The sequence below is a fragment of the Leptonychotes weddellii genome, chromosome 9 (assembly GCF_054177405.1).
Source record: "Leptonychotes weddellii isolate Sample4059 chromosome 9, ASM5417740v2, whole genome shotgun sequence".
NCBI lineage: Eukaryota > Metazoa > Chordata > Mammalia > Carnivora > Phocidae > Leptonychotes > Leptonychotes weddellii.
Genome location: NC_138377.1, coordinates 33738936 through 33751417, shown reverse-complemented (window position 1 = coordinate 33751417; position 12482 = coordinate 33738936). Strand labels below are relative to the sequence as shown.

General features: G+C 37.8%; 1 protein-coding gene across 1 annotated transcript in view; it reads right to left on the bottom strand.

The window, feature by feature from the left end:
• KCNH5 (potassium voltage-gated channel subfamily H member 5) overlaps nt 1-12482 on the bottom strand; it is a 277648-nt gene that overhangs the window by 53789 nt on the left and 211377 nt on the right. The window contains exon 10 of the mRNA XM_081830419.1: nt 1931-2127. Coding sequence (XP_081686545.1) covers nt 1931-2127 — 197 coding nt within the window. The remainder of the gene's footprint in view (nt 1-1930; nt 2128-12482) is intronic.

Below are 12482 nucleotides of genomic sequence, written 5' to 3'. Positions count from 1 at the left end.
CTCACTTTCCCTCTGCCCCCTGCCCACTCTCTTTCTCTCTCTAAACAAATAAATAAAATCTTTAAAACACACACACACAGTTTTCTGTCTCTAGCTTCTCTTCCTATCAGAGGTATGTGCACTCCGCATTCATTACAATGTGTGTGTGTGGTGTGCATGTGCTCAGATGTGCAAAAGAGAAAATAAAGAGGCGAGAGAGCTTTGTGATGAACTCATTCTGAAGAACCAATATTTATTTTCTACTGGTGAATTGTCTTAATTATCCCTCTTTGAGACCTTGCACTGCAAATATATCAGTTGGTTATTTGATATTAATCCCCTGGGCCTGAGTTTCCTCATGTGTTTTGAAGGGAAAATAAACTGTCCTTTTTTTCCACAGGAATATTATAAACATCAGATGAGATACTGTGTAAACAACATGCTTCGAGGAGGACAGTGACAAATAAGATCTGTCCTGAGGACCATAACGATGATGGATAGGGGTTTCGGTAATCTTGTGGTACGTGGGAAGACTCCAAAGCTGGCAAAATTTATATTGGAGAAGACTTAATAAGATATAAGAGTTTCAAATATCTAACGGGCTGCCTTGTAGAAGAGGATGTCATTGGGGAAGGTAGAGTACAGACCAAAGGAGACATATTTCTACTTAAACGAGACTCCACACTCCCTAACGAATAAGCAAGAAAGTTCCACAGTTAGTTCCTATCGGCAGCCCTCTTCCACGTCCACCACTACCTTAACTTTCAATTACTAGTACAAATATGTGTTTCACTTATTTGTGTTTCATAGAATATTCACACTTGGCTTAAGCATAGGGACTCACACCTTAAGCACAGGGACTCTATTTCGTCTCTGTGCTTGCAACAACTCTTTACATATTGTCTAGCAGGTTGTGGATGCTCAATACCCAATTATAACAAAAATAGAAACTGAAAATGCTATTCAAATATAGATCCAACATCGTGGCACAGCTAGTACGAATATGACTCCAGCAGTCCTATCCTCTCCTAGAACCGCCCCCCGTAGAGAATTATAATGATTTGCTTATGTTCATTTCTATGTTGCTACAGTAGAGATGCTCATCTGTCTCTTGGCTTGATTTTTCTCCTCCATGTTAACTAAAGGGAAGGTCCTATTTAAGGGGGCAGTGGGAGGGAAGGCTTGTTATTTCAGAATACTTCACTATAGACGGGCAGTCATTTTAGATGAAATTCCTTAAGTGCAGTTGTCCAAGTGTGTATTTCATTCTTGGCAATAAAAGAGCCCTAGCCTATGTGCAATGACCTATAAATCATAGCTAGGAGACTTCTTTATGCAAATTATATTTGTGTCACACTCATCAATAAAAAAGAAAATGGCCATGAATATTATATTTGCAGCAGCAGTGCAAAGTTAAGAGCTGCTATACCTATTTGTAGGATATGTCAGTGTGGCTAATTATTTTTTTAAGATAGTGTGCTTTGAAAGAATTCACAGGGAATAAGCTTTATGAACTGATCATTAAATGAGAAAGGGTGTTTATAATAGAGTCAGGAATATAAAATAAGCAACCAGCTTGATTAACCTTACCAACCTAAAAAAAAAAAAACCCATATAATAAACTAAGAGACACTCATGTTATTTTTATGGCAGTTATTATAAACCTTAAGAACTAATTGGGTTATAGTACAGTTTGTTTGTTTCTCTTCAACTCTGGTTTTCATTTTACACTTAAATTATAAAGATTCAAGTCTTTAACCATGTACTCAGGAATCCCCTCCCCCTTAAAAAGTAAACAAAATATAAAGAAAGGGAAAGAAAATTATGCCACTTTACATCGATGAGAATGTATGAGTGCAACATGAAATACCTCTTGCACTTCTCAGCTATTAGAGTATGACATATTAACCCTATCGATTCTAATAAGGGCAAGTGGATCCACACGACATACCCGTTTCCTCAGATTGCAAGTAAGAGTGAGATTCCTTGAGAATGAGTTTGCAAAAGCTGTATAAAAGTCCAGAACTTTGAGCAAGGCTTCTCGCTTGATGATGTGGAGGTCACAGTATGTCAGTGCTCGGACATTGGCACACGCGTGAGCAAGGGTGGTTTCCTTCCAGAAGATGTCTCCAAATACATCACCTTTCCCTGGAAAATAGTATAAGATATGGATTCAACTATCTACACTAGTTCTTATCCTAATCACTATTTTTATTCAGTTTCATGTATGGTATTGATCTACTAGCATAATTTAGAGCCTGAGTGGATAACCCCATCCAAATACGTATAACAATGCATAACACTTTCATATAATATGTAAAGTAACATCACCCTGAATTCAGTTCTCGGTGGAAATCCAGAGTAGTATGAATAAATGAAATCCAACAGAGAAGCCAAAAATCTCATTTTAACAAATAGTTTCATTATCTCCTGCCATCATAACTTTTCCCATTCTGACTAGAAGGAGCAAAGGTGACTTTTTAGTTTCATTCTTTCTTCTGCTCCTTCTGTAGAGATGACAGTAGACTGCAATAGATAAGGATCTACTGTTACAGCCTTTATAAATCTGGAACTGATTCGACATATATTAAATATGCATTATTCAGCAACTAAGCCTTGTGCTCCAGGCAGACGAATACTGGCCATGACTTATTCCCCAAGGATGCCTTTCCCTCTCCCCTGAGCCAAACTCTATGCAGGGCCTCAGGGCCCAGCCCAGGGAGGCGGGGGGGGGGGTGTGTGCTCCCCATCACAACTACAAAGCTTCAGTTGCTGAGTACGGGAACACATGGAGACTCAGGTTTGTTATGCTGTCAACAGTTCCATAAAGAGTGCTATACTTTAGTAAAATGTGGATATCTTTTTTAAATTCTGCAAATCACCCAGAAATCAACTCTTCACTTTGGAGCACCATCCACTGGTGACCTGAACTCCGCAGTTCACCACCCCAAATCAAGAGTACTTAGTTGCCCAAACAAGGTGGGGAATAAGGAACACCCAGGGGTAAAGTGCCAAAAGGACTTCCTGCAGAGGCAGTTCCATGAGAGCCCCTGGCTTCTGAAGTCTCCTCAACTGCATTTTCTGTTCCTCTGCAGGAAAGGGAAAGTTTGGGAATGGAAAAAACAAGGAATCTATCGAGGCAGGAAAGATCTTCCGGAAGGCACTGTGCCAAAGACTTATGCTTTCAACATGCTAACCACAGAGGTGAGTAAGTATCTACTCTCATCATGAAGACCAAAGTGAGAACTAACAAGAAAACAGGAAGAAGAAAGTCATCTTATAACACTTCAGGCCAGCTAGACGAGCAGAGAGAAAAGATAACATGTAACCAGAGAAATGAGAGAGAGAGAGGCAGAGAGACTGAGGTTGAGGGAGTGACATTACAGACTCTTGCCCACATAGGCAGTTTGGAAATCCTTAGAGAACCACGAGCCATTCTGGGATGGAAAGAGAAAACATGCATATTATTGAGAAAGTGGTTAAAACTACCATGTAATCATCTGATCAGCATAAAATAACCATAATGGATATTTAATTCATCTTGAGCAATCTTACTTGTTTCTGGACACTCCAAAATTTTCTTTTAGTTAGTGACACTGACCAAAATTCAACTAACTGTCTGATAGCCATGCATTCATCCAAGGAAGGTTAATTAGAGACCTCCACTGACTACAGGGATTTCAGAAATATGTAAGTGGCATTCTCTAAATTTTAAACAAGTAATTCCAATTTTAAGTATTCATTCTAACTGCATTATCAGAAGTACCAAATTTAATGATAAGAATATTCATTGAATGAGCACTGAGTAACATATAGAAATATAGACTCATTATATTGGACACTTGAAACTAATATAATATTATATGTTAATTATATTTCATTTAAAAATAAACTGAGGAATACTTGTAAAAATTATTATATTATAAAAAATATGTATATAGAGCTATAGAATAATAAATATTCATTGATGAATACATCATCAATAGATGAAAGATACTCCACATATAAATGAATTTCCCCTTGCCAATATAGACCATTTTTAAATATGGAGAAATTCAAATGTCTGTTATGTATTTTATTTTACCTAACCGCTGAAATTAAAATTCTTACCATACTTCTCTCCAAAAATTTAAATTTAAATTACTTATCTTTTTAGTATCCTTCATAAATAAAAAGCATGTGATGTGAAAAGAATAGCATTAAGCTAGACTATAAACTCATGAGGGCAGGGAATTTTCTCTGGTTCATCCACTCAGGTCAACACCCAATGCCTAGAACAGTTCAAGAGCTCATCGGGCACCTAGGTGGTGCAGTCAGTTAAGCATCCAACTCTTGGTTTTGGCTCAGGTTGTGATCTCAGGGTCATGAGATAGAGCCTCCTCGATGGGCCCCATGCTCAGTGGGGAGTCTGCTTAAGATCCTCTCTCTCCCTCCCCCTTTGCTCCTACCCACTGCGTACTCTCTCTCTCTCTAAAATAAATAAATCTTAAGAGTTCAACAAATATTTATTGAAAAAAAATGTGAATGAGAAAATGGGAGAAGAAGAGAAAGACACAGAAGAACAAACTGAGAATTGTGAGATCCAAGTTAGATGTGGGGCTCCATCTGTAAGGGTGTGGCTTAGATCAAGTGATTAACTCCCTGAATCAACATCTGTTCCTTTGACCCTAAAGAAAACAAGATGAACAAAAACTAATGTTTAAGGTTTCTGTCCATCAATAACTCTATAGTAAGTCAACTAAAAGTCATCAAATTATATTTTCAGGGTAATATTTTTTCTATGTTACATTTAAAAGAAAAAGACTTTAAAATCTAGGGTTTCAACTCCAAATACCACTGAAAGACTAAAAAGTACAGAAAAGTTAACTGATTCAACCAAAGTAAAACTTATCCCCTGCTTCTCCCCTTAAAAAGGTTTAGAGAAGCATAGCAAAATTGACAAATGTGGATAATTCTGCTCCCAGCATCGAAACTCGCATTACATAATAAGCAATACTAATTGTCTTATGACATAGAATTTCCATTAGGATACACAATTTATCGATTGGATATTAATCCTATCAATCATTTTAAAGTGTGTTTGCTTTATCCAGTTGTCTATATCATCTTATAGTCGCTCAATTCACAATAAACTTGGAATACTATGCACATTTACACCAAGGTTGTGGAGGCATGGGATTATGTGCGGAATATCCAATAACTGCACAATTTCAGAATTTCAGGGCTGGGAACTCGTGTTCATCTTCATGGCTATAGAATATTTGATGCTAGTTTTTAGGTCAGCTCTCACTGGATGCAAGTAGTCTCAGCTACAAACATTTCAGAGCTTGAGAAAACTAACCTTCCCCCAAAGCCCTAAAATTAGTAGAAAAGTTCACACTCAACATGAAAGTTGTTGTTTGGTCTATTTATATTTTCTCAGTTCTTTGTATCAAGTCTTATGCAGTATTTCACTTCGAAACCACAGGAAACAGGATTGGAAAACAGGAGCAAATGTTTCAGATTCATCGACTAGGAAACTGGAAAATGTCAAGACAAAACAGAGACGACGAGTTACAACATAATTAAAGGAGCAATGCGGACCATGGTATATTTAGGGATGATGAATCCCCTGAGGTGCTGGCTTTACAGCCAAAGCTTTTTAAAAAATTTGAAACACATTATTTGGTGAGTTAATGAAATGGATTAAACAAATGCATAATAATTATCTCAGTTATTCATTGGTCAATATAGCCAATGAATCCCTAAAAATACAGCATTCGAAACTTAGGTCGTTTCCTGTGGGGTGCAGTGATGGATCTATCTGATAATTTTTCTACAGAGTGGACCTAATCCCTATATTCACTTTTATTTATTAGTCAGCCCTTCACTATGATTGATTTTTGCAGTAGGTTCATAAACTTTATTATGAATACATAGGCATAAAAATATTCATTTATAAATGAACAACACTATGAGTTTTAGAATTATATGATTTTTAATGGACTTTGACTATTACCAACAACAAGTATCATTCGGTAATGTTTTAAAGGAAAAGAACAGAAAGAACAAGGTGATAAGTGTTAAAATTAAGAAATTATATAGTTGTATTAGAATAGAATCTCTTAAAATGTTTAGAATTGGGGACACCTGGATGGCTCAGTAGGTTACGTGTCGGCCTTCGGCTCGGGTCATGATCCCAGGGTTCTGGGATCGAGTCCCGCATCGGGCTCTCTGCTCAGTGAGGAGCCTGCTTCTCCCTCTCCCTCTGCCTGCTGCTCCCCCTGCTTGTGCTCATGCTCTCTCTTTCTGACAAATAAATAAATAAAATCTTTAAAAAAAAACATTTAGAATTAATGCCTGCCAATCTTCAGTGATGTCCAAAGTCATTCTGTTCAAAAATTATAATGGATACAAACTGGAAGACACTTTTAGAGAAGCAAATAATTCTTACCTACTAAAAAAAATCACTGATTTAGCTTATAAATTTTTATTTACACAAAGAGTGAGCCAAATAGCTCTAAGTAGTTGTAAAAATAGAGTCTCCTAACATCAATAAGGGATGAAGGTAGGGAAGGAGAGTGGGAACAAGACACTGATGTATGGTAGGTATAAGACAGTTGGGAAAATGCAGATAAAGCTTTCGGTAAGTGGAGGTGGTGACCTCATGAAAACAGAAGAGCAGTAAGACAGCCGGCCAAGCAGCCCCACCCTGTTGAGAGAAGTCAGCACTTAAGGGAAGGGTGGAGCATTCAGCGTAAAAACTGAGACAAGTCACAAGGTCAGAACAGACTGAAGGAGTGGAGAAATAAGTCCACCTCTTCAAGGAAGAAACTGCAAAGATTTGTGGCCATTCTTGCAATCCCGAAGCATCCTTGAAAGTTTCATTTCCACTTTAATACCTACTAATTAGGTAGACACGGAACTCTTCCAGGACCCAGAGGAAAGACCTGTGAGCAGAATTTAAGATCCCCATCTTGTGTTCTTAAGGTTCCCAAGATTCACACTCTGAGCCAGTTCTCCCTAGTCCTAACCACCTGACTGGTAGTAAACTCATCACTATGAGGGTCGGATTTTTAGATCCCTAATGGCTGATTAACCATCTTATACTCAGGTAATATTTGGTGAAGCGTTTTTGTAATATATACTGGTATGGCACTTAACAGTGTGGTTAGAAAAAAAATGTTTTTTTAATAAAAGGAAACACATTGGGAACATTAATATAGGCCCTACATTTTCTGTCAAGATTAAACCAAATAATTGTATAGTTTCAAATTCTATTTAAAAATAGTTATGACCTGGGGTGAATCACCTGATACTGCAGAACCTCGACTTCTTCATCTGTAAGATGACCACAGTAAGTGCTCTCTTCACAGAGTTAAACGATTTGACGTAATAGTGCATATAAAATAATGAGTCCTCAATAACTATTAGTACTTAAATCAGACTCTCAAAGGGGCTGAAGTACATTTTTTTAAAATACACTTTTGATAAATATTAAAATCAAAATGTATGCATGGATTTTAAATTTTACTTAAGCATGGGGAGGGGGGTTCACTTACTAACTACAAAACATTTTTTAAGCCCCTTTTAACTCTTAAATGTTTATTTTCTAATAAAATTAATTCTGATTTGCAGAACTATTTATTCCAGTTGATGAGGAAAGTGATGCTGCATTCAGGAATCAAAGTGAAGTCCCCTTCCATAGATATAATTTCAAGTTTTCCTACTGTGGCCAATGACCATGGTATAAATTAGATTCTTTCTTGATACTGGGAGTTCCTCGAACAAGGAAGGAGTGTTTTATTAAAGAGTGTTAAGTGACTTGAGATATTTAACATTTGGACCACCATATTCTCCTTTTACAAAGTACCTAATTAATAGTAGGAAAATGTTTTCTCAATCCATAATAGATCTATGCTAAAGCTAGAATCTTACGGAAATGCATTTTACTATAAGCATTTAGAGGAAAGAGAAACAGAGGGTAGTCAGTATTTCAAGATAAAACATAAAGAAAACAGCAACAGAACACAACATAGTTTTCATGGGTACCCTGAACAAACTCAGTGATGAAAGGAGCTTAATGGCAAAATAAAGTGCTAGCTAATCTGGATAATTGAACCTTGTTGAGAACCTATTTAAGGGGTCCTATCACAGATGACAGAGAGACAAAAATGAGCAAGATGTTTCAAGTGCTTACAGTGCAGACAGAGAGCGAAACAGGTAAAAGATAAAAATGTGTAGGCATGCGGTGAGAGCCCAGATTAGAGGGACCTAATCCAGACCAGGGCAATAAGGGAAAGAACGAAAGAACATGAGGAAGAAGAGACAGGACAAGTAAAAAGAGGACAAGAAAAATGTGTTATAAACAAGGAAGCTTGCTAGTAGGAGAGAACCTGGTGGTATCAGGAATCTTCCTGCAACTCAGCATGCTGTGAAAACACTGTAGGGCGAGGGAATGGCACCAGTCAGGCTGGAAAGGAAATGAGACCAAAATGGCCTCAAAGCTACATTTTATCCCCAAGTTGCTAAAAAGTCAATCTTAGTGAGAAGACTAACCTGATAAATTATATTTTAGAAAGATTATTTTGGCGGCCACGTAACAAAGAATTGGAGGTTGAATCAGATGACAGACTATGAGCTAAAAGGTCTTTAGGATGGCAGCCACAGCCCAGGACCAGAATTTTATGAGCAGTTGTTATGGGAAGGGATATTATGCATAAGCTAAAGAAATAACGAGGTGGGAGAGTAAACAAGACTTAGTTTTGAAAGAGGAGGAGGAGACAACTTGAAGTTGAGTCCCAACTACGAGATTGTAAAGATTTATATTTTATCCAAAAATCTACAGACTGAAAAACTCTTAAGTATATAATTTGAACCATGTACAAATGATATCATAATCACTACTTCAAAACTTTAAAATAAGACAAGGATGCAATTTTTAAAAAGCAAATAACTAGTTTGACCTTTATGGAAATGTCTGAATTAACTGTGTTCATCATCATAATATGTACAGCAAACCTACCTGGTTCATAGTTCAACATCTCAAAACACAGAAATGTGGATACAAAAGAAAATAATTGTCTGGGGCTTGGGAAAAGCCCTTTTAAGGATTTAAAGTGTGAAACACTTGACTTCTAATAGCAAGTATGCAGGAAGAAATCTTAACTGTAGCATAGAAGTGACATTTTCACAGATTCTCAAAATAGCAAAATATTATTCATTCACATCTCGGATTTTTTTTCTTTTTGGAATAAAAATAAGCAGATTTTGAATTTTGAGCACCATAATTTATAAGTTTTCTTTGATAATGCAAAAATGTTTATAAATAACTGATTCTAATTAAAATGAAATCTTAACTCAGGTACTAGAAATTATTTTTTTAGAATATTATTATTTGACTCTGTCTGTCCCTGCCTCACTTATGCTCCCGTCCCCAGCCCCATAACAATATCTAACCCTTCCATCCAAGCTCTACATAAATGAGCCTGGGAATCTGAATTTACAATTAAAAGACTTAGATACAGATTGTTTTACATTAATAACTCCAACTCTATGATCCTAATAATGAGTAGACACAGAAAAGACAAAATGTGAATGCAGCAAAACAAGTATCTTAGGGGCCAGGTCTATGGTTCACGGGGAAATGTCACTTTTATAGCCCTTAAATGTATAAGATCCCTCATGGAGACACTTAAAAGTAACCTAGCTATTTTAGCCACACCAAGAAATCTGTTCACATTAAGTAATGATAGGGTAGGAACTTAAACGCAAGAAGATATGAAAGAATATAAAATATTATGTATGCATCCTGAACTTAATTTGGAATTCTTTGTGTTTCATAAAAAGTGAGGTCAAAAAGAAAAAGGTGGAGGTGTAGGAGTTGAAAGAATTTCAACTTGGAAAAAGACATGAACTGCAATTATGTTCACCAGCCCTATTTAGAAAAACATCTTGAAGCCATCCTTCAGTGTTAAAAACAGAAGGTATTTGTTGACTACATTTTTTTTTATCTTTCCATTAATTAGTTATGGTTCAGAACTTATTCATTAAACACTTTTAACATACTAAAGAATTATGTACCTACCCAGAGACTGTTCAGAGGCGAAGATCCAAAAGAATGAAACTGCCGCTGTTCTTTGGATTCAGCAATTTTAATTAATTTTAAAATGACCTCCCTTCACTACCTTTCAACTAGCCAATGAATCAGTGTAAAAATCTCCTATCAGACCAACTGAGAGAAATTCTCATTTTTCTGAGGTATGCTTAGATGTGAGAGATGTTCTTTCTTTCCGACTCTTACAAGGCAAAAAATCATTAGACATGACGAAAAAAGGACACATTACAATGCTAAAAGCCACAATTCACAATGAGGATATACAGTTAGGAATAGCTGTGCACCAAATAACCCAGCAGCAACCACTGACTAGCACAAACGACAGGAGATGCAAGGAGACACAGAAAACACATTAGTAATAAGACACGTGAACACCCGTATATCGTGGTTTCTCACAAGTTGAAGATTTGTGGCAACACTGCATCGAGCAAATCTATCAGCATCATTTTTCCAACAGCATTTGCTCACTCTGTATCTCTGTATCACACTTTGGGAACTCTCACGATACTTCAAACTTTTCATTATTAGTATATGTTATAGTGACTTGCGATCAGTGATTATGATCCACTGAAAGCACAGATGATGGTTAGCAATTTTTTAGCGATAAAATATTTTTTAATGCAGGTATATACTTTTTTTCTTAGACATAATGCTATTGCACACTTAATGAACTGCGGTACAGTGTAAACATAACTTTCATATGCACTGGGAAACCAGGAAATTCATTTGACTCACTTTATTGTGGTACTTGCTTTTTTGTGGTGGTCTGAAATCAAACCTGTAATACCTCCCAACGTTTATGCGGGCAGAAGATCCCTTAATAAGGCAGAAAACCTGAAGATACATACCAAACTTCACACCCTGATAACTTTTGCAACTTTTCATTTTTTCTGTAATTATTTCAAAACTCAACTACCAAAAAATGAGAAGAGGAAGAAGAAAAACAGGAGGAGCGGAAAAGGAATGGTCAGTCACCAAAATGTTAGCAGTGACACTACTGAATTTCCCTTTTCCTCTCCCTTTCTTAAAACATTGTTAAGGCATCTTGAGTGTTAAACAACCCTGCCACCCTTCTCTTAATCATCAAAGAAAGTAATTTAGAAAAGTCTGGAAACATGCATCCTCAATGGAAAACCACAAGACTAAGAAGTCATAAAATGGGGCTGGAGTGAGGATCTACAAGTCAAGAGGCTGGCTGTTCGGGAAAGGCCTTTCTGGCAGGTTCCAGGCGGGGCTTCGGCTGCCTCCAGGGTGGACCTGCCCACGGTGTGAACACAGGGCAGCCCGTCCGCGGCCCCACGCTCCCTCTCCTGCAGAAGGTCAGCACGAGTCCACACGTCCAGTCCACAGTGTCCTCAGGCTGCCTCTCCAATAAACCCAGGTCGGCACAAGGCTGTACACCAGGACAGAGTTCTCAAAGCTCGTCTCCGCATCTGTCATGTCATCCCTGAATCAAACCACAGACTCCTGTAAGACAGTGTCTGCCCGGCCCCATGGCGCCCAAGCAGCCCGCCAGCCCCGGCAGCCTCTGCCACAGAGGCACCTCTCCGCCTCACGCACGCACTTCTCGCCCTCAGAGATCACCTCCGGGTCAAAACTTTTTTTTTTTTTTCTTAACAAAAATCGTCTAACTGCCCTTTAGCTGAATTAATCTATGTTAGAGGCCCATGGAAAAAAAGGGAAGAAAAGTTGCCAGGGAAGGGAGAGGTGTACATATCATTTGACTCATTAAAGGAAGAGATGAAAAGTCTCTGAATCCCGAGATTTTTTGATGAAGATAAACAAAAAGCACACAAGGAAATAAAATGTGACAGCTGTATGATGAGGCTGGTCCAATGCCCAGGGGCCCTGTGTTCATTTTTACCATGTCACCGTGCAAAACCAGCTACCATTTTATTTTAAAGGGAAAAGAAAATGCATTTTGTCCGTCTCACTGAGCAAATGATTTCAGCTTGACAGACCCAACCCGGAGGCACTGCACCCGGGGCTTTCTCTAGCCTTCTTTGTAGAAAATAAGTTACCAAGGTGAGGCTGTGATGAAGAAAATGGGGCAAAGCAAATGACAATGAGTACACAGCCGAGGTCATTCACCACAAGACAGAGCTACTTTACTGTGTTTCCAATGCCTTCCACCCACCACTGACACCAACGTGCAGGAAAAGAAAATACACCTGTTTCAGGTTTGTGTTCTATGCTCTTCTTTAAGCAAACAAGAATGGTTGTAGTGTGTATATGCTTCGTTTTACCACAAAGGATTGTTCTGGCAAAATATACACTTTTTATGAAGGATTATATATAACTCCTTTATACGCCAGGAAACAAAGCGGAACAAACACTAAGTAGCATTACACACACCCACAGTGCTGACTCTCAAGTGCGGTATGAATTTCTCTTGGAAAAATCACAA